Here is a 21,826-nt window from a genome sequence, read left to right on the forward strand (position 1 = left end):
GCCTGATAAGGATGTGTGTGTACAAAACGCAACAAACTTTTACTGATATGTGCTGGGTCCAGGTTCAAGGGCATATGGCACTCTCAACTCTTTCCAGCACATGCCGGGGCCCTGCCTGCCAGTAGCTTTGCCGATATCTGTGTTGATAGGTAATAGATTAAGAGCGGTAAATCATCTTAGAAACAGGAAGTGCTCAAACGTTTGTGTGAGGTTATAAAATTTAGCAGTGATTCCATGTCAGCCACAGCTTGTCACAAAATGTTTTACTGATAGTGTATTTAACAAACTTAAACTAGCTTTATTAAATGTCAGGTCTTTGGCAGGAAAAACATTTTTAATCAATGATTTTATCACTGAGCACAATCTCGATTTTATGTTTTTAACGGAAACTTGGATTGAACAAAATAACAGTGCAGCTGTTCTTATCGAATCAACCCCTCCCAACTTTAGTTTTATGAGTCAGGAAAGAATGCATAAGAAAGGGGGTGGAGTTGCTATTTTGTTCAATGATTCCATTCAATGCAGGAAGACATCTTATGGGGACTTTGCTTCTTTTGAATATGTGGCCCTTCAGCTGAAATGCTCCTCTCGAGCTCTGTTCCTAAATATCTATAGACCACCCAAATACTGTGCAAGCTTTTTTGATGATTTTACTGAACTGCTGTCTATAGTGTGTATTGACTTTGACCGTTTAGTCATTATTGGTGATTTTAACATCCATGTTGACAACCCCCAGGACAGAGGGGCTAAAGAACTGTTTTGTGTTCTTGATAACTATGGACTGACTCAGCATGTGGCGGAGCCCACGCACAATAAGGGGCACACTCTGGACTTAATTATCTCAAAGGGTCTGAATATCTCAAAGGTTGTGGTGACTGATGTTGCACTCTCTGATCATTCCTGTGTTTTCTTTGAGAGCTCTATTTCTGTTCACAAAAATGTTCAGAAAGAGGTAACCACAAAGCGATATTTAACTGAAAATACTAGGGAAATGTTTACTCATAATTTCTCATCCACACTTGCCCCTGCTAACATCTCAGTAAATGAGCTAGTAGATCATTTTAATTCAAAAATTAAAAATGTTATAGATACCATTGCTCCAACTAAGGTAAAGGAAGTGATTAGCAAGAAAATATCTCCATGGAGAAAGGCCATGACCGTGAGAACAGAAAAAAGAGAGTGTCGAAAAGCTGAACGTAGGTGGCGAAAAACAAATCTCCAGGTTCACTTTGAAATCTATAAAGAGAGACTTGGCCTTTATAATTTGGAATTGAAAAACGCACGACAGTCTTTCTTCTCTGACATCATTACCAAAAACAAAAACAACGCACGTGCCTTGTTTGCTACCGTCGACAGACTAACTAACCCCCCAGTGTCAGTAGCCTCTGAATTTCTATCCACCAGGGCGTGCAATGATTTTGCCTCCTTCTTCACTGACAAAATTCAGAAAATTAGACAAGCAGTCAGTGCCTCTACATCAGGTACAGCAAATGTTTTGTCCCTATGTCCACCTAATATCAATTCAAACACCATGACACAATTCCATCAGATTAATGGTAAAAACTTAGAGGACATTATTCAACTTCTGAAATCCTCCTCCTGCTGCCTTGATATTATTCCAACAGGATTTTTCAAAGATGTTTTTCCTTGCATGGCCTCAGATCTACTTCATATAGTAAACACATCTCTTCACTCAGGTATTTTTCCAGAGGCCCTGAAAACTGCAGTCATTAAACCGCTCTTAAAAAAGAATAATCTAGATGCCTCAGTAATGAACAATTACAGGCCAATATCAAACCTGCCATTTCTAGGTAAAATCATTGAAAAAGTAGTATTTCAACAGTTGAGTAACTTCTTGCATTTAAATAACTGTTTGGATGTGTTCCAGTCAGGATTTCGTCCAAACCACAGCACTGAGACTGCTCTTGTAAAGGTCTTCAATGACATCCACTTAAACACAGACAGTGGCAGAACTTCAGTGTTAGTATTATTAGATCTCAGTGCTGCATTTGACACTGTTGACCACAACATATTACTAGACCGACTAGAAAACTGGGTGGGACTTTCGGCAACAGTTCTAAATTGGTTTGAGTCCTACTTAAAGGACAGAAAAAACTTTATTTCTATAGGTAAATACACATCTGAGTTGACAAATATGACATGTGGGGTACCTCAAGGCTCCATCTTGGGGCCTCTTCTCTTTAACATCTACATGCTACCACTGGCTCAGATAATGAAAAACAACAAAATAAGTTACCATAGCTATGCGGATGACACACAAATTTACGTAACAATTTCACCAGGAGATTATGCTCCAATTCAAACACTGAGTAAGTGCATTGAACAAATCAATGACTGGATGTGTCAGAACTTTCTCCAATTAAACAAAGATAAAACTGAGGTAATGGTTTTTGGAGCCAAGGCAGAACGTATAAAAGTTAGCGCTGAGCTTCAGTCTGCAATGTTCAAAACAACAGATAAAGCCAGAAATCTAGGTGTAGTCATGGACTCTGACCTGAGTTTCAACAGTCACATTAAAACAGTTACTAAATCAGCCTACTATCACCTAAAGAACATATCTAGGATTAAAGGACTAATGTCACAGCAGGATTTGGAAAAACTTGTCCATGCTTTTATCTTCAGTAGACTCGACTACTGCAATGGTGTCTTTACAGGCCTCACTAAAAAATCTATTAGAAAGCTGCAGCTAATTCAGAACGCCGCTGCTCGAGTCCTCACTAACACTAAGAAAGTGGATCACATCACTCCTGTTCTGAAGTCTTTACACTGGCTTCCTGTGTGTCAAAGAATAGATTTCAAAATATTGTTGCTGGTTTATAAAGCTTTGAATGGTTTAGGCCCAAAATACATGTCTGACCTACTGCTAAATTATGAACCATCCAGAACCCTCAGGTCTTCAGGGACTGGTCAACTTTCTGTCCCCAGAGTCAGAACTAAACATGGTAAAGCAGCATTCAGTTATTATGCTCCAAATATCTGGAACAAACTACCAGAAACCTGCAGGTCCGCTGCAACTCTTACTACTTTTAAATCCAGGCTGAAGACTTTTCTTTTTGCCGCTGCTTTTAATTGAAATATTCACATCTTAAACTGCACTGTAACTTTTAACTTTTATCCATGTATTTTTTCTTTTAATGTTTATTTTATTATCTTTCCTTTTTAATGACTGATTTTAAATGCCATTTTTAAAATGTCTTCCATTTTTGTAAAGCACTTTGAATTACCTTGTGTTGAAAGGTGCTATATAAATAAACTTGCCTTGCCTTGCCTTGCCTTGCCTGCCTATTTATTCTGCTGATTTGCACATACTTCTATCTTTATCTCCTAGTCAATACCTCATGACTTTAACCGTAGCTCATCAAATGACTTTCTACATTTTATATTTTCCTCTGTTGCCTTGGCGACAATTCTTTTGGTAGCCTTGCATGATTATCCTGAATATGACTCCTGTTGATTGTCGAATGTGTAGCTCGCCAAGTGATTGACAAGTGATTATATGTTGCCTGGAAACACTCAAACATAAACAAATATCAGCTGTGAGTGCACACAGCTATTTGTCTGGCAAGGCGTCTTTCCAATTTCCAATTTATTTTAAGTGCACTTGTGTCTGTTTGCAGGTTTTAATAAGTGTGGCAGGAGGAACGGAGGCTGCACCCACCTGTGCCTGTCTCGCCCCAACGGGACGTCCTGCGCCTGTCCCACTGGAATCCTGCTCAAAGGTGACAGCAAGTCGTGTGAGGACTCCCCGGAGTCCTACCTGCTTTTCTCCAACCGTGTCAGTGTGCGCAGGATCTCCCTCGACACCAACGACCACACCGACGTGCACGTGCCGGTGCCCGAGCTGCACAACGTCATCTCACTGGATTATGACAGTGTGGACGCAAAACTTTACTACACCGATGTCACCCTGGATGTTATAAGGTGCGATCAAAACAACATGTGAACTATATTGCTATCAATTTAAGGATATTCTCGAGTGCGATTGTTTTTTTGTTGTTGATGTGCCTAGGACAGAGAGATTGAAAGCCCACTTGTCCCTTCCAACAGGAAACAGCAGCCGTTATAGCCATATAGACTCTTACTAAATATCATATATGCCCTCCCTTAACTTTGACCTTTAGGCGTGCAAACTTAGACGGCACCGGCATGGAGACGGTTATCAGCCAGGGTCTGAAGACCACGGATGGGCTGGCTGTAGACTGGGTGTCCAGGAACATGTACTGGACCGACACCGGGCGCAACACCATCGAAGTGGCCCACCTGGACGGAACAAGCCGCAAAGTCCTGGTCAACAACAGTTTGGATGAACCGCGAGCCATCGCAGTGTTCCCGAGCAAAGGGTAAGACAGGGGACTGGGCTCTCATACAAATAGAAATGGCGGTTTGGGTTTTGAAACTATTAAAGTATATTTCTTAAGCATTTTGGAGCTGTTAAAAGATGACCAGGAGACAGATTATGAACTATGCTGGAACTACCAGTAGAAAAAGTGGAATCTTAGCAGAAAGAAGTCATACATTGTCTTTTAGTTTGAAAGTGTCACATGGTTGCCAATATTTTCTTTCAACGTTGTGCAGTAGAAAGTCTCCTCACCAGTTCTCCTGGTTTCTGCAGGTACCTGTTCTGGACTGACTGGGGTCACATTGCAAAGATTGAGCGATCCCACCTGGACGGCTCTGACAGAAAGGTTCTGATCAACACTGACCTCGGCTGGCCCAACGGACTCACACTGGACTACGACACACGAAGGTCAGAGAGAGAGAAAGCCTGTGTGTGAAAGGGGCTACATAGTAACCTTGTAAATTAAATCAGATTAGATCTTTTGAAAAAATGATGATCTTCACCATATCTGAAAATAATATCTACAAGTCAAGGAGAGACTTATGAAGATTTGTATAACGGCCAGTTAATGTATAACAACTAAATATACGATACAGAGGGTTGAGTGCTAGAAGTTTAGCCAATTTGGATTATTTAGAGCTAAATGATAGATCTGCAATGCCAAGTCAATCAACAACAACAAGATATATTATTTTGACTATTGATGGATCAGTAAAGTCCATTTTAATGCAGAAATGTCGGAAAATGTATTTTTGTACACTTTTTAGAGATGAAGATTTCATGGTTTTCTGTTTGTAAATGAATTAAACAAACATTATTGGGTGTTTGAATTAATAAACAAGACATTTAAAGACATACCCTTGACTTTGTTAACCTAGGATATCAATTTTGAACTTTTTCTGACATATTAAATCATATTTTAGTTATTTGTATTTCAGTTGTAACCCTATTAATTGATACATCTTTTGATTTAGAAAGTGATGAAAGAGATAGGTGTTTTTTTCTCCGGTGCAGTCAGAAGGCTCATACAGACAGAAGTGTGTTTATGAACCTGTGGTGTTTCCTGCAGGATCTTCTGGGTGGACGCCCACTTGGACAGGATCGAGAGTTCGGACCTGAACGGGAAGCTGCGGCAGGTCCTCGTCAGCCCGGTGTCCCACCCGTTTGCCCTCACGCAGGTACCCCCTCCCCTCCTCACCCTCAGCTGTCAATCACTGGGTGACCCTTCCTCCTGGCTGCCTCCTCCACTCACCTGCTCTCTTTCACTCATCGGCTCACCGTGTGACTCCGTCTCTGCGTCCTTCAACTCATGCTGAACCCATTCGACTTAACCATTTCTCTTCTTCCACTCTGACCCTCATTTTTCTTCCTCCCTCCCTCTTCCCCTTCCCTTTCTTCCTCCCATTCCCCTTCTCCTTGTCTGTGTTTTTTCTCTCCTCTCTTCTTCTCCCTCGTTTCCCCAGTTGAAGCCGGTGTCCTCCCCTTTAACTCCTTTCTCCCGACTCTCGCAGCAAGACCGCTGGATCTACTGGACGGACTGGCAGACTAAGTCCATCCAGCGGGTGGACAAACACACGGGCCGCAACAAGGAAACTGTGCTGACCAACGTGGAGGGCCTCATGGACATTATAGTGGTATCACCTCACAGACAGACAGGTAAGGGTACAACTCCAGATGTTACAGGAGACACCAGAGACTTCACTTTGTTCATCTGTGAGGACAGGGGAGTGTGTCGCTGGTAAAGTGCTGAAGCAGCAGAGACTGATTTAAGAATTAGAGCTTTAAATAAAACAGGAAATGAATAAAGGTGTAGAGTGGGTTGCAAGTTTCATCAGTTATACCCTTTCACACTAAAATTACACATTTATGAAGGTTTTTAAATGCAGGCAAACTCCCTTGCAATATACTCTTTTCCCAATGCATGGGAACCAGGGTGGAAACAGACAACAAACTGGACACATAAGAGGAAAATAACGCGATGCCATAAGACAACAAATACCAAAGTTGAGAATGTATTCAAATGGTCATTTAACTCAATTACACTAATTTGATCTGAAATATTACAAAAATGTTCACAACAACACCACAGAGTACAGCCTCAAACATATATGTTGTATTTAATCAGTAGGAATTTCTCTCACAGTTTAAACATAATCAGAACTGAAATGAACCCCATCAAATTTGCCTCCCTGTAAAAACACTTTTAATTATAGTCACATTGATTCAGTAGTAGCCTGTCGATTTGAAGCTTGTTTAGTAACTTTTTGTCTGGCACGATATGTGCTGCAGGAATGTTGAAGTTAACTCTGACTTTATTGAGCTTTTTTAAAAGTATTTTGAGAAATGGAAGAAATATTTCACAAGAGGTAGCCACTATTATTATTTTGAATTTTATTTAAATGCTGGGACCTTTTTTTTTTTCAGAGTCTAAGTGCTGTTAGGTAAAGGAAGCTCAATTCAGATCTTATCACGGCGGAAAAACCCTCCCTAATTTCCGATATACCAGACTCAGACACACTGTTTGAATGTTACCTTTCTTCTCATTTAGGTACTAATCTCTGTGGAGTAAATAATGGCGGCTGCACTCACCTCTGCTTCGCCAAGACCAACAGTTTTGTGTGCGCCTGCCCCGATGAGCCAGACGGGCGACCCTGCTCCACCAGTGAGTGACCACTGTGCCCTGTGACTGTTCCTGATGACTGTTTGACTTTTGTTTGACCATGCCAGCGTGTTTGCATGCAATGTCTAGGCAGACCTTTATATGAAAGGTGCTATATAAATAAACTTGCCTTTCCTTTCCTTGCCTTGCCTATGGGAACTCAGATATCGAACAAGGTTTAAAACAAATTAAATATGTTTTACCAAAAAATATGATATGAAATAAGAGTAACAAACACACAGATACACGGCTCAAATACAATTTCACGCAATGCCTAAACCTTGTAGAAATAATAATTAAAGACAACCAAAAAACAGCTATCTCACTCCGGTTCTAATGTGCATGTTTTCATCAGTTTCAGGTTACGTCCCCACCGCTCCGGCCAGAGGAACCAGCAGCACTCCTGTCCCCAACAAGGTCCCCAAATCTACAACCGACGTTCCACATGGAGGAGCCTCAGCGGTCAAGTACGTCTGTTTGTCTCTATGAATTCATTTCTAATGGCAAAGCTTCCTTTTAGAGTAATTACATACCTAACCCTAACCCTAACCCTCTTCTACATGTTGGCATAACTGCTTTAAAAACCCATGTATGACCCTTGTGTTTATTTTTAATTTTTTTGACAATTTATTGAACATGTCAGAAACAAAACATACAACAATAATAAAAATGTATATATATATATATTTTTCTTTTTACTTATAATTATAACAAAGTACAAAAAAAGGAATTCTCAAATAGTCTCTGTCATGTTCAACAGGGGCAAGAAGAAGCTTAAACAAACTTTTCTGGTCCTACCCTCTCTAGCGTACATTTTGCTTATAAATAAAATATTAGGTCATCGTCATCAGCGTCATGTTTGTCTTCTTTTTTTGTTTGTTTAATTGTTTTTTTTACAAAACAATCAAAAAGAAATAACTTTTACAATTACAAGAACCAGGTCTTGTTGAAAAAAGAAGAAGAATTGCCCTATCTTGCTCAAAGAACAACATATTGAGTGCTCTCAAGCCTTTTTATAAAGATCTGAGAAATGTCTCATCCCATAGAGAAGTATAATGTATCATCTCTAATAGAATCATTAAATCATTAACTACAGAAGCTTACAGACTATTGCTAAAACCCTACAGAGAGTCCTCTACAGGAAAAACCACATCATGTTTTGTGAAGTCATTGTAGCTATTATGTAAAGTACCCTTTTCAATCTGGGATTCTGTCTCATTTTTACAGCTGCACTGACAAGAACCTAAACGTAGAGGGGTGTGTGAATAGCGTGGTGACGGCTCCTCACGGTCAGTACACGACAAAGTTCTCCCTTCATCACTTTACACAATGCATGTTGTCTTAATGTGACAATCTGATATTTATCATTCTACCACTCTAAAGAACAATGTTTGTATTGTATCCATGTGTGTCAGTAGTACAGAGAGCTAAGCCAGACTATTGGAAGCAGAGGGATACTGCTAGCCTGCTCTAGATAGTTTTAAAACAAAGTTGGTTGTAGTTGTTAGTTATTAACTTGCAAGTAAACATGATAACAGCTTTGGTCTAAGAAGGGGACGTTTTTTGTCTTTGAACACTTTCCCACTGCTTCAAATGTAGCTTTGCTAATGCCAAAGCTACTTTGTGTGGGAGTTAAAGTAATAACCAATTGGGAAATATCACTGAAAAACCGTTATACTTGACTTGCTTAACAAATAAGGATGCTAAAATCCATCATCAAATGCAAATTAAATGTGAATAGCACTTTCCTCTAGCACTTACAGTGCTACACACCGTTATTTTCAACTCTGCATTCACATAAAGTTGGAGAATGATGTTGAGTTTGTAGGAGAGACACCTGCATCTCAGGTTTCTAATAAACATAAACATTGAAAGGCTGTAAATATAGGACTTGTTACGAGTGCTACCATACATCCCAAAACATTTAAACACAGTGAAGTGAAACTGAAATTGGGTAAGAGAGTAAAGCACTGTATTTTGCTCTGTTAACATCTGTGCCATATATATTTCAGGAGAAGGACTTCATATCAGCTATGTGATTGGTGGAGTTCTGACCATCCTGGCTATTTTGATCCTCATCGCTGCTTTGATTATTTACAGGTCAGTACCCCACTTGACACTTCTGAATTATCTTACTTCCTGGATTGAAACACAGGGTGCAATAACACAATCATACAAATTACACACAGTGGATAGTTTAATGTATTAAGCTATGTACTATCTTCTCTCCATTTTTGACTGACAGACATAAAAAGTCGAAGTTTGCCGACCCGGGAGTGAGCAACTTGACCTACAGTAACCCCTCGTATCGGACATCGACACAAGAGGTCAAGATTGAGGCGTCGCAAAAGCCTCCGATATACAACCAGCTGCGATATAAGAAAGAGGTAACGGACAGGAAAAACGACACTAAACTTATTTGATCTAATATCTGAATGGATTTCAGGTGAATCCATGATAACTCCATAGAATGATCACAGACTATGGAGGTGTACGGTGGGTAACAATGGAGACAAATGATCTCACTGTTTGTCTGATGAATCGAGTTGTAATATTGTAACGTGATGTTACAGTAAGTAGGTTACAGACACCAGCGCTCATCTTTTCTCCCCCCCTTCTCTCCTCACTGCAGCTCTCTCATCCCTACAACTCCCTCTCCCCCTTTATCTTTTGACCCACTTGCCCTGTGGAGAGGTAGTTACACAGCATGACGGAGTGGTGTCCTCTTTTTGCTTCTTTGTTTTCCTTCACTTTGTCTCTCTTTCAACTGCATGGGACCTGCTGTCTGAAATTAACATTAAGTCAGTGTTTAACCTACATTTGAAAACTGACATTTCAACAGGCAAGGAATCAAGAAGAAACAATGAAGGGATGGCCGCCTTTTGTTTGATTCATCATTCAAAGCTTAGATATATTGTATAAGGCCAAATCCATTTCTAAGTCTCTATTTATTGCAACCTATTGCACCAGCTGTCAAAAAACGAAAATTAGGTGGATATGAACAGACACTGTTCTAACTATTATAACAACAGACTGGATCATTTGTCCATTTGTTCTGGAAAACTGTCCCTGTTTTTCATGCTATCAACAATACATTAGATTCCACTCGAGTTTCCACAGATTGAAATCCTGGTGTTTTTCTTTATTAAAATGATGAACTTGTAGCACTTCAATCTGAAAATAAGAAACCTACAGAAGAAGGCACAGCATCAGAGGAGCCGACATGATGTGCATGGGTTGTGTTTGAAGGTGACATGTTGTTCTGGAGTGTTGTGCTGTGCAAAACCCTCAAAGGAAACCATTTTGTTGACAGGTTCAACTTTTTAAAGTTTTGGTGATGTTTGTGTAACACTAATAAACTTTTTTTTAAATGTGACAGTATAATTAATAACATGTTTGCATTGATATGTTTTAAAATTAGTATATCTACTGTATTTTATATATGTTGTTGAGTTGTATACTTACATTAAACCAAATGGTTCAAACCTAGGGAAAACTGGTATTTAATTGATGATACCTTATAAGTGCATGACGTCACCAAACTGTCTTTTTTTATGTTGAGGGTGACCCCTAGTGGCGTGTTTAAAAAAAGAAGGAAGTCTTAAGGAAGACAGAACAAGAGAGAAAAAGAAGAAATGCATGTAACAAAGAAATAAAGCAGAGCCACATCATGGTAGCTTGATCAATTAACTCTTAGAAAGTGTTAAGTTTAACAAATAGTACCATGAGCTTTAACCTGCTCATAAGGAGGCCATCCCTCTAACTAACTACTCTGTTCTCGTTTTCCAGGGGGGAGTGGACGGAGGCTACACCAAGGAGAAGATCCGCATAGTGGAGGGTGTGTGTCTCCTGTCCAATGAGGAGCTTTACTGGGACGACCTAAAACAGATCAAGCCGTCCCGAGGCGGCCTGCACACCTGCATGCGCACCGACACCGTGTCCCTGCAGGCCAGCAGCGCCTCGCTAGACGACGGCGAAACGGAGCAGCTCCTCCAGGAGGAAGCGTCCGAATGCTCCTCCATAACCACCCTGACCCCTTCAGCCATCACCCCGCAGCGCCACGCCCAGCACAGCCTGCCCGACACCGGCTGGGTCTCCACACGCAAGCCCTCCACCGAGAGCGAAGTGTGAGGAGCCCTCTGTGCTTCATCTCAACCTCCATTACCTAACACACTCATACACACACCTGTATTTATAGCTGGTACACAGATAAATAGGTACAAACACAGTAACAGTGGCATACGTAGAGTTAAGGTACAAATGAACTGGTTATACACAACTAAGCTCCCGAAAAACAACAACTCCTGTCTCTGTATCTGGGGCTCCGTCCTACTTGTACTCACACACACACACACACACACACACACATACACACACACACACACACACACACACACACACACACACACGTGCAGTACAGTACCCTACGCTGAGTGCTACTGCCTTCAGGCGAAATGATAAACTAATGAGCATGCTGGAAAAAGCAACTGGGGAGGAAGTGAACAGAGAGACACAAGCGTAATCTGGAGCCTTTTTAAGGATGCAGACTCTCAATGCGACAAACGCTTCTCTGTGTACAACTTTTTATTTTTCGGGATAAAGCTAGAACAACATACTCCCTGGACGACGTAACCGCGATGCTTTCTCTAATGCCACTCATGTCTTTATGAACTCTATTTATGAACGTTTTTGTACTTGTGGAGTTGGTTTGCTGACTTTCAGAAGATGCCGAGAGTGTTTTTGTTAGAACCCGGGTATTCAAGAGTTGTATTTATGTCAGTGCCAAAGGGTGGGGCTTCACAGACTCTCCATGCTTCTTTCAGCATTTACACTTCAATAGGAATCTTAATTACAGGATATTTCTCTCCTTTGACTTTACCGACTGGCCCTCAGTGTTGATTCCTTATTGTACAGCCTCCAACAGGTCGAGTAAGGATGTTTCGTAGCTGGTTCTTTCAGCTGGCTGCAGAAGTCCATTCAACATTAGCTTAATTAGCCTGAAAACAGCCTTTTATTTCTTTCTTTTGAATTATAATTCAAATATTGCTGATCCTCGGGCATAGCAGAGGAAGCCAAGATGAAGTAACAGCCTAAGTGCCAAACATTTCGTTCTTATTCCCCTTTAAGCTGTAACATATTTTTTCTCACAGGTTTGTGACATACTTTTTTACTTCTTCGGTCCCAATGACAAAAACCTTTCCTCACAACTAGTGTTATTTAGCCATGCAGATAGTTTTATTTCTTTGGGATTTATTATTCCCAAACCACTTGTTTTTTTTAACTACTTTCCCAATCCTCATTAGCTGTTAATTTAATTGGTCTTTTTTTTCATAACAATTTGGGACAAGTTCCTGGTAAAAAACAGCACTTACTCTTAGAATTTGAAGCTCTTTAATAACAACACATTACTATCGCTAAATAGAAACAAATATCTCCCTTAAATGTGTGTGTGTGTCATCGTTAATGTTCCCTTCTCAATCCCATAGTATCAACGTATGTCATCTTACCAACCTATTCATTGTAATATAAGCTTCCTAAATAAGAATGTATGCGCCATTCTGCACTCCTTGTCGATTTTAATACCTTCCTTTTTTACCTGAAAACGTACGGCTTGTATGTAATGTTTAAATCCCTTTCAAATAATGTAAATATAAACTGAACATCATCTTCTCTGTTGAGAAAGATGATGTTGTATGTTTGGATTTTAAGAAATGTGCATCAGTACACATAAATGTAACTTTTTCAAATTGAGTTTTCTTACTTCTGGAACATAATCACACACATTCTATTGGCTCTCTTTTTTGGGGTAAGGGGAAATTAAAGATATGGAAATTAAAACAAAATAAACCTGGCTCACACAACCAAAAGTATCTGCATGGCCAAACGCTAGAGAACATTTATTGTTTTAATAACTTCAGTTTTGCTTCATCAACTCTAGAGCTGTAATGCAGAGGTGTACTTGCAATGTCTGCCACAGTACAGTATAACACATACATGTATGTAACTTAGGAACACTGTGCATGTCTGACCCCATCAGACAGTGAGGGTTATAGTTTAGAAATGTATCACTGACAACTTACTGAAAAATGAATTTAATACAATATATTATGCATTGCTTTAACTTTAGAGTACCATTCTGTCTGTTGTTGAGGTATGGTACAAGGAAATACTATATTGACAAATATATCGGTTAGTTTATAGAACCATGTATTTTGAAGTATCTGCTACAAGCTCAGCAACCTGCTGATTTGCTGCTAGACGAGCACTGAGGCCAATGAGAGAGGGTCTTGGCAGCTACATAACTACGATCTCTGACGGTTGGTTGACGCGAGGCCTACAGAGCATCACAGCGACCCAGTAACCAATCACCCGGCTCACAGTCCCTCCAACTCTGCTGCAGGAATGCTAAAACTGTACAGATTTTATCATGCGGATATAAGCAAACATTTCTGTTGAAGATATTGTGTTGATTAAGTTGTATAGTCTTTTGTACAAAGGGATTTCATGATCGTTTTTAGACTTGTATTAATTTTACTCACTGGAGAAGAACATTTTGTTTTGTTTTCGCTGGATTATTTTAACCACTGTGTTTCCAAGCCTTGTAAATGATAGGGAAGATGCCAGTTATTTAATAGTGCTCTTTTATCTTCTGAAATACTGGTCGCGTATAGCTGTTGTAAAGTTAACAAAAAGAGGTATTTATGATTTCTGTTTGGTTGTCACTTGATGTGTAAATATGAAAAGACTGTATATGTATTTCCATGGCAGTACTAACAAGCTGTGTTGTGTGATATAGTGAATGATCCCTTTGCTATCTTTTAATATAAAATTGCATTTGCATTTCAATGAAACCTTTGGCTCGCTCATCTATGTACTTATTCCTCAACCCTCATGCAGCAATAAAGAAAAGGCTGATGTCTGCTTCTGTAGATAATCACAGACATAACAAAGAGGAGAAAAGATGGGCACCAGCAGGCTCCCTAGAGTGGCTTGGTGATGGAGCTGCTGCGATGGCCAGCTGTTCAGGGGGCTTCCACTGGAGTGAATAATGTGAACCAGTAAAGATGTGTTTGAAGATGTTTGAAGTAACTTCAAGGTCCCACCAAAAAGCAGTTTGTACCTGAAGCACAAACTACTATGTGAAAGGAAACAAGGTGGACCAGACAAGAACCCAATGACAGAAAACAAATAAACCACTCACGTCCTTGCAGAAGAGACGAGGTGCTAAAATATGCTAGTATTTTATTGCAGGCAACATACAATGTACCATACAAACATGTTTTAATGATCTGCACACTCAGCTTTATATGGCTTTTAACTGATGAACAGGTGAACAAAATGCGCCAAGCACCAGATAACCTCAGTAACTTATATATACTTGGCATCTTGCATTCAGATGCTTGAATGGCATATTCAGGATATGTTTGTAAACATGTTATAGGCTATATGTATGTACTTTGTATGTATGTATTTTACAAAAGGCAATCCATTCATCTTTAAACAGAACAGTCAGGCTCACAAAAGAGTAGGCAAAGTAAAAATGTGTATTTCTATTTGAAAATATGAGGACAAAATAAAAGTTGCAAGAAAGCTGTAAAGTTATGTTACGAACAACTCCAATTAAACTAAAATAAATATATTCAGGGTTTGACCTTTATATACAGTCTATGGTTTTGACCTTAACTCTTGTGTGAACGATATAGAACTTTTCATTGGTGGTTCAAACGTGACAATTATTCAACTGTCCAATAAACGTCCACTATCGTTCCAGGGTTTAAGCCAATGAGAGGTTAGCTTTACAAAACGTACTTGCTGCTTAGAATCCACGCGCACTAGTCCAGTGAGTCAGATACACGATCAGCTACCCAAAGTAAAAAACATAACACATCTAATAAAAGAAATGAGCCTGGATACAGACGAAGGTGAGTTTGTATGAGGTGATTTTGGCCGTTCTGTTTTAGTAGGGACAGTGTGGGTGTTTTAAGAAACGGAAGCGGATGCTAAATGCTAAACACACCAGAGCTAACTAGCTAACTGTGAGGCTTGGCCTTTTGTTTTAACCAACGTGTTACTGTTTGTTTGTAACGTTGAAGAGAAATACGTATTACTAACCAACCACTACAGTCCCTTACATTGTCACATAGGCCAGTTTACCTTTTTACATTAACGTTTTTCAACACGGACTGTGCAACCAAGATTGACCACGTGTTGTTCACATGGCTAAGGCTAACGTTAGCTTCTTGCATTGTGTGTTGTTGTGTACGCAGGCCTGACTTCTAACTACCATGAAGCCCTCACTATACTGCCTGATGATGCTCCCCGTCGATATGAAACGGGAACACAAGGTAAACCACCCTGCCGTAGGGTCTCCTAATGTCATAAGTTCTTCCTCCGTGGTGGTGGGTGTGAGAGTGATGAGTTGCACTGATCAGTTGGGTTGTTTGGTGCAGTGGCATCAGTACCCCGACCTAACCTGATTGTTGCATTTCAGAAGACCTAACTGTGTCGATATCTTCAATTATTATTCATTTTGTGTTCAATTATGTTATTTAATGGACATCTGAAAAATAACCAACCCTGATTTTTGTTTTGCATATTTTCCAGGATATTCATTTATGTAGCCCGTCCTATCTGGAAATGGAGTGACGATGTGGAGTATCTGGAGCTTCCCCCTGAAACAGATCCGCTCTTCATGGCTACAGGTTGGTTTTTAGATTTGCTACGAGCTTCAAACATTATAATTTAAAATAGCTAGTCATCTATGGTGCCAGTTACCCTATTTAGTGTGTTATTGGCTTCAATATTCCCAATTTCTATTAATCTAATTTGATTGCCAAATATGTGTGTGGCCCGATCTTAGCGAACATATTGCTTCATGCTAAATTGAAAATAGTCTGGTCAGCATCTTAGTTGCGACAGTCAATGCAGCAACTAGTCTTAAATTGAGTACATTCTTATTCATTGTATTATTAATATTCAAATGCTTCATCACCACAAGTTACTTATTGCCTTCCCGGTGTTTTTCGGGCCTTTCAGACTATCACCATAAATGGCAGAGAACAATGATTACTTTGGTTTGTCTGTGCAGAACAACAGTTGCTTTTATGTGCATTGACATTTATTGTGACTTTCAGTCTTTGTTAATTGATGAAAAAAAACAGAAATGTTCTGACAGATCAGGGGAAACACAAATAAAAGTGCCTTCACCATCCAAAACATGAAGTGTTTAAAAGATGTGGGGTGTGTCAGTGATGAGTTGCACTCTAAGTCGGGTCGCTGTGCAGTGGCGCAGCAGATCTGTCCTGACTTCCTGTGGAGACAGCCGATGTGCACAGGGGCCATCTGAGTCACGCCTAGAAGAGGAGCGGTGGCCTGGATGTTTTCTCATCACATTTTTCAAGTGTTTTTGTCCTGCTCTCTCCCTTTTCCAGGCTATGGGAGCCTTCAAGGACGTGGTTAAGCATTATGTTTGAGCTATTGTCAACATAAGGAACCAAACGGGTCCAAACGGCAGAAGTTCCCCCCGATAATGGGTGGAAGAAATCCACCCTGAGAGCTGGTGAGGATGCAGAGTAAGTCAACGTTTGTGTTGTTATGGAGAGCTGATATTTGTTCCTTATCTGTTTCAAAAGTCCAAGCAGAGCTTCCCTCTTTGAGCTGCTTGAATCACTACTGGAATTCTAAAGACTTCTACTGATTTCTGACTCGGATTTATGCAGGTCTCATATTTCACACAAGTGAACTCATGCCGGAAGGTAACGATACATAGATTATTGTCCCAACTGCCTGCAGCATTTTTCAGGGAATGGCTTCACCCTTTAAACATGGTAGAATATGATATCGACACAAAGTCTTGCTAACGCCGTACCTGTTTCAGATTAGGCAATCACTTTGGTTATTTATAATTGGTCTTTAATTTCATTGGCGTTATTTAAAGTAAATATAACTTGCCTTAAGCTGAAGGAACCCTGTGGTTTGCTGTAATCAGAAAAAAAGGATTCTGCAACTGAGATGTTGGAACAGTCAGTATTGAATGTCTTTATATTCTCAAAGATCATAGTACAGATCTGGTAAATGATGCAATGACACTAATTACAAATACCCATCTTGGACCGTTTTGTTTTCATTTTACTCATTGATGACTTATTCTGTCTTTAGGCTGTGCCTGCTTTGATCCCATTGCCTTTCATCCTGACCCACATCCTGCCTCCGTGATGCAGTATCACAGATTCAGTTTGGAAACTTTACTCCAGCATGCAGGTTTTTGCCCAGGTGAGGCCATGTTTTAATAAAACCTGAATGTTGATTTATTTTAACTTTGAATGAATAAATGTGTTTTACTGTCCTTTACAGGTTGGAGAAGAGCAGCATGTCAGAAGTGATGATCAATAACATGAACGGTGCTGCAGCTGCATGTCATTCACAGCCTCCACAGTGAAGACCCTCTGTACCCCGGGACACCTCAGGCAGCTCTACAGCAACACAGGGGGAGCCGGTTTACTACGTTAATCTTTAAATACATGTGGGCTTCGCTGTCAAGTTCCCGACACATACTGTAATAATTATGCACATCTCTATCGTTATTTATTTCAGCCCTCTTCATACCTTGCAACATTTTTCTTTTTTGTGTACATCCCAGTAATTGCTTTTACAGCGGCTGCAGAGGTGTCTGGATTCCTCCTGAAGGGATTACAGTTTCTGTGATTGCCTTGCATCATCAGTGGCTCATTTTAAATATCTGCGTGTTTCCTGTAGTTCTGTCTGGCAGCAGTGGGTCTATGCTTGCTAATGTGTGTGTATGGTTTCAGTTGGAGCTTGTTGCTTGACATGAATTTCAAATAATTGTAATAAAATATGTATGAATAAAAAAAATAACTTGTTTTTACATCTGTGCAATATATTTATCAAGGTTTTTTTTTTTCTTCCAAGAAGAAATCAATGTTTTGGCTTTTTTTGGGGCTGATTAGTTGCTTGTGATAGCATTGCTTTGTTAGTAATGATGAACACATTTAGGATGGATGCCTTCTAAAGTTTGCGAAGACATTTTCTTCTGGAAACTTAAGAAAAAGGCTTCCTCATTAAGGTTTTGGCTTGTTATAGAATGCGCACAAAATTACATTTCACCAAACCCAAAAGAAGTTGTTATAGTTTATGTTTTTACCAAAGCCTATTGCTAACACATGCTAAAGTATTTCAAATTAATACATTTTCATCAAATGTTTCATAGGTACTCAGGCTATCTAGGATTCTGAATGGAATCAAATGATTCTGTAACATTTGTGAGAATTACAACTTTTATTGTAACACTCAAAATGTATGAGCGTATGTTTTGCCCCTGCATATGCTTACTCTTCCTTGGCCGAGAAGTATAGCATCATGCACAAAGTGGCCTGTACATTGTATATCTGGATGATTAAGTGTAATTTTTTTGTTCACCCTGAACAACCATTTCATCTATCAAGGTTAAATCTACTACCAGTTGACTTCTGTTGATTTTTGAATATTACCAAATTAAAAAGTGCACATTTCTTTAAAACCCACAACTTTTATCTAACATTTTATTTTCAAAGAGACGGACAGCCCAGCTCTTCTACACAAAACAATTTACCACCATAAGCACACTTGCTGGGGCTGGTTCGATAAGATTTCAAGCTGGCTACTTAAGTGTTAGTTTTGGCTTTGGCCACTAGAGGGTAGTGTAGCTCTTTAGAAAATCCACAACACATTTTACCAGACCAAACCACCTAGTGTCTAATATACTGTATACCATTTGACCTTAGGGATATCACCAACACTGGCCAACAAACAATGTTTTCAAGATCATAAGAGCCGTGACTCAAGAAGTCTTTATTGCATGTTCGGAATGTGGTTATATAATGTATGTGAACGTGACGATACCATTCTAGTAAGATTCTCTTACGATAGGATATGTAACATTTTGAAAAAGAGCAATACACACTCCATTAGTACATTACAGCATTTTCTGGAACATGTATTAAAACCATAGACTGTATATATAGATTAAAACCTGTTAAAGTCACAGTAAGAAAAATAAACCGAATATGGCTCAAATTAAGAAGCTGAGATATTTTGGATATCAACATTAGATACTATACAACCTAAGGGCATTGACATTTTCTGAAACCAATGCTACCAGAACAGGTAAAGCAGCATAACACACAAACACTGTCACACCAACACAGAGCAACCAAGGTCCAATGACCATGTTTGTTTAATTAACAGGGACATAAACAGTCATAAATGTTCCCAGAGTTGGCTACATTTCATCAGACTCCCAGGGGCAGCAAAACACAAAAAAGAGTTAAGGTAACAACATCGGGTCAGCTGACGGCTTGGTTGAAGTTGACGGGTTCGGGTGGTGTCAGCTGTGGCCATGAGGTAGGTGATTGTCTTCCAAGCCCTTGTAGTCAAAATGTTGATGTAGTCCCAAGCACTTAACCCTCAGTTCATGATGTGGGTTAGGGTTAGGGTTATGAATGTTAGTTAAGATGCTAATGGCGGGACATTCTCCTATAGGCAGTCAGAGGATGAGCAGATCTGTTTTGAAGCGCTGGAGCCACTGTATGTAGCTGGAACGGAGGACATTGCTGGCAGGGGACAGGCAGAGACATCCTCAGGTTTGTCAGGAATCTGTGCTACTTTAAGAATACATTATTTCCCGTTGGATTAGGCAATCATTTGTTGTGAACATGGGATTGATGCTGGTTTTTCGTGCCCTTCCAAACTTGCAGACAGCAGTGGCTATAATCCACAGATCTGTCCCACACTTCCCTTTTTACAACTCCGGAGATGACAGTGGGATGCCAGACGTCAAGGCCCGATGATTAGCTGCCAGCATACTGTGTTGGCATGCAGGAAGTCAGTGCTGGCTCAAAGAGGCGTCTTCCAGCTGGGTGCTCTGTGTAACAGCACAGCTGGAGTTCATCAGTGGCTTTGCACATCACCCTTAGTCAAAAAACTAAGAGGAGCAGGGTGTAGATCTCTGCATCTTCTCCATGCATGCCCTTTGTTTTTACAGTCTTTCTTCTATTAAAGCCATCGGGATACAAGAGAGTAGAAACACTTTGTTATTTATACAAGAGGCATTTTTCATGCAATCTTCTAGCTTCTCTGTCAAGATTGTTTTTAGTCTCTCAGTTTACAGAAGCCGAGTGCAGCCCTGCGGGAAGACACATGCTGTTCAATGTTTGAGAAAAGGAAGCATTTCTAAAATGTTGAGGTTTGATAATACATTTGTTGTGCTGTAGAATCATAATCCTTCAAGAAATCCTAATCATTTTATGAATTTAGAAAAAAAAAATCAATGACCTTGGCATTAACTTGAAAATGTTTTTCTTAACAACCTGATCTAATGTATTATGATTTCTGACAACACTTCCATAAACGGTAATCATAGACTTGATGGACCATGACAAGTGAAACGTATGATAGCATGTATCGCATTAAAATGTAGACAGAACATTGCATGCTAGCTAGCTAATTCTTGTCTCATTTATGGTCTGTTAAACATTAAATTAATCAAATCCAGTGCCCCATGTCACCATTTCCCAAGCTACTGTATAGTCGCCATAATTCACGGGACACACATGAGCGCAGTTTCTATGGGAACAGAGCCGTAAATGCTTCGGTGCTACAGAGTTGGGAATGGTTTCATCTAAAGTAGGTTGGAAAACCATAGACGCCCTCTAAACCCGTCAACATTAACCGAGCTGTCTGTCAAACCGTGTCACAGAGCTGAACAATGCAATGGAACATGGGGAAAATGAGAACAATGAAACTCCTTCTGGGCACTTTTTCTGTTAGACTGAACTTGCATTCGCCTTAACCTGACACCACTGCTATAGAAACCATAGGCTGTACTGTGTGTGTGTGTGTGTGACAGGAGGAGGAGGTTATGCCGTCGTGAAATGTTTTGTTCAAAGTCTCTTGTACTCTGAGTGAAATGTAGGTTGTGTTCACTGAAATCGTATCCTTCAGTTCTTTCCTCTGGCTGCAGCAGGGAGGTTTCTCTCCTCCCTCCCTCCTCTTTTTAGCTTTTTCTCTTCCTCCTTTCTGCTGCAGTCGAGACAGATGTTCTCATTTACTTCACAGTGGGTTTGATTCTCGGGAAGCAACAAACGTATTATCTTCAATTTTCCTCGTTTTGTAATACAAATCTGCTGTGGTTGAGGGCAAGATTTCCTGATGCTTTGAAAAAATGGATTCCAGCATGGTTCACTTAATGAAAAAAGTTCTGATATCATTTGAAACAACAGTAGATCATTGGAGATGAGTCCATCAGCTGTAGAGTAGAAGTCCAGCAGTCAAACTTTAAAGGTCACCTATTATACTGTTTTTCATTACTTTATTATAGGTCTCAGATACAAAACATGTCTCTGAAGTGTTTGGCCTCGAAATACCAACCAGATCATGCATTGTAGCATCCCATAATCCCCTCTGTTTCAGCCCTGTTTATAAAGTGCTGATTCTCTGTCTGTTACTTTAGATGAAAATAAGGAGCCACTCCCCACGCCCCTCTGAGAGATATTTGGTTAAAAAGAACACAATGGTGCTCTAGGAGGAGATTCAGGTGATAAGGGGGGGGGGGGGGGGGTTACCTTGGTTGGTGATTGGCTAATGGTCATAAAGTGGCCAAAATCTGATCAGCTCATTTTCAGACAGGTTTTTATATAAATGACAGAAAGAGAGTGAATATTTTTTCCTGAAACTTTCTGAATCTCTTTACACAGAGTTTATGTATAAAAGAAAGGAAAAAGTGGATTTTGCATAATAGGTGACCTTTAAAG

General features: G+C 39.9%; 1 protein-coding gene, 2 long non-coding RNA genes and 1 other non-coding gene across 6 annotated transcripts in view; all 4 read left to right on the top strand.

The window, feature by feature from the left end:
* The window catches only part of lrp4 (low density lipoprotein receptor-related protein 4), a 121,599-nt gene extending 107,729 nt beyond the window's left edge, over positions 1 to 13,870 (top strand). The window contains exons 28-38 of one of the 3 annotated variants that reach the window (XM_034116653.1): positions 3,639 to 3,942; positions 4,143 to 4,361; positions 4,634 to 4,768; positions 5,430 to 5,538; positions 5,824 to 6,016; positions 6,909 to 7,022; positions 7,375 to 7,486; positions 8,247 to 8,308; positions 9,032 to 9,119; positions 9,265 to 9,406; positions 10,809 to 13,870. In XM_034116653.1, the coding sequence (XP_033972544.1) occupies positions 3,639 to 3,942; positions 4,143 to 4,361; positions 4,634 to 4,768; positions 5,430 to 5,538; positions 5,824 to 6,016; positions 6,909 to 7,022; positions 7,375 to 7,486; positions 8,247 to 8,308; positions 9,032 to 9,119; positions 9,265 to 9,406; positions 10,809 to 11,150 (1,820 nt within the window). In that variant the 3' untranslated portion in view covers positions 11,151 to 13,870. The remainder of the gene's footprint in view (positions 1 to 3,638; positions 3,943 to 4,142; positions 4,362 to 4,633; positions 4,769 to 5,429; positions 5,539 to 5,823; positions 6,017 to 6,908; positions 7,023 to 7,374; positions 7,487 to 8,246; positions 8,309 to 9,031; positions 9,120 to 9,264; positions 9,407 to 10,808) is intronic. The other 2 variants (XM_034116654.1, XM_034116655.1) reach the window with 2 other exon arrangements.
* A 937-nt stretch (positions 13,871 to 14,807) lies between these two features.
* Positions 14,808 to 17,904, top strand: LOC117471190. The gene is made up of 6 exons (XR_004554778.1): positions 14,808 to 14,941; positions 15,287 to 15,364; positions 15,624 to 15,721; positions 16,451 to 16,591; positions 17,178 to 17,291; positions 17,373 to 17,904. It is a non-coding gene; the product is annotated as an uncharacterized LOC117471190 (long non-coding RNA).
* Positions 16,261 to 16,371, top strand: LOC117471922. The gene has a single exon (XR_004554839.1). It is a non-coding gene; the product is annotated as a small nucleolar RNA SNORD67 (small nucleolar RNA).
* Positions 17,905 to 19,394: 1,490 nt separating the features above from the next.
* Positions 19,395 to 19,859, top strand: LOC117471396. The gene is made up of 3 exons (XR_004554787.1): positions 19,395 to 19,418; positions 19,557 to 19,657; positions 19,772 to 19,859. It is a non-coding gene; the product is annotated as an uncharacterized LOC117471396 (long non-coding RNA).
* Positions 19,860 to 21,826: the final 1,967 nt, after the last annotated feature.

Source organism: Trematomus bernacchii, unplaced genomic scaffold (genome assembly GCF_902827165.1).
Source record: "Trematomus bernacchii unplaced genomic scaffold, fTreBer1.1, whole genome shotgun sequence".
Taxonomy (NCBI): Eukaryota; Metazoa; Chordata; class Actinopteri; order Perciformes; family Nototheniidae; genus Trematomus; species Trematomus bernacchii.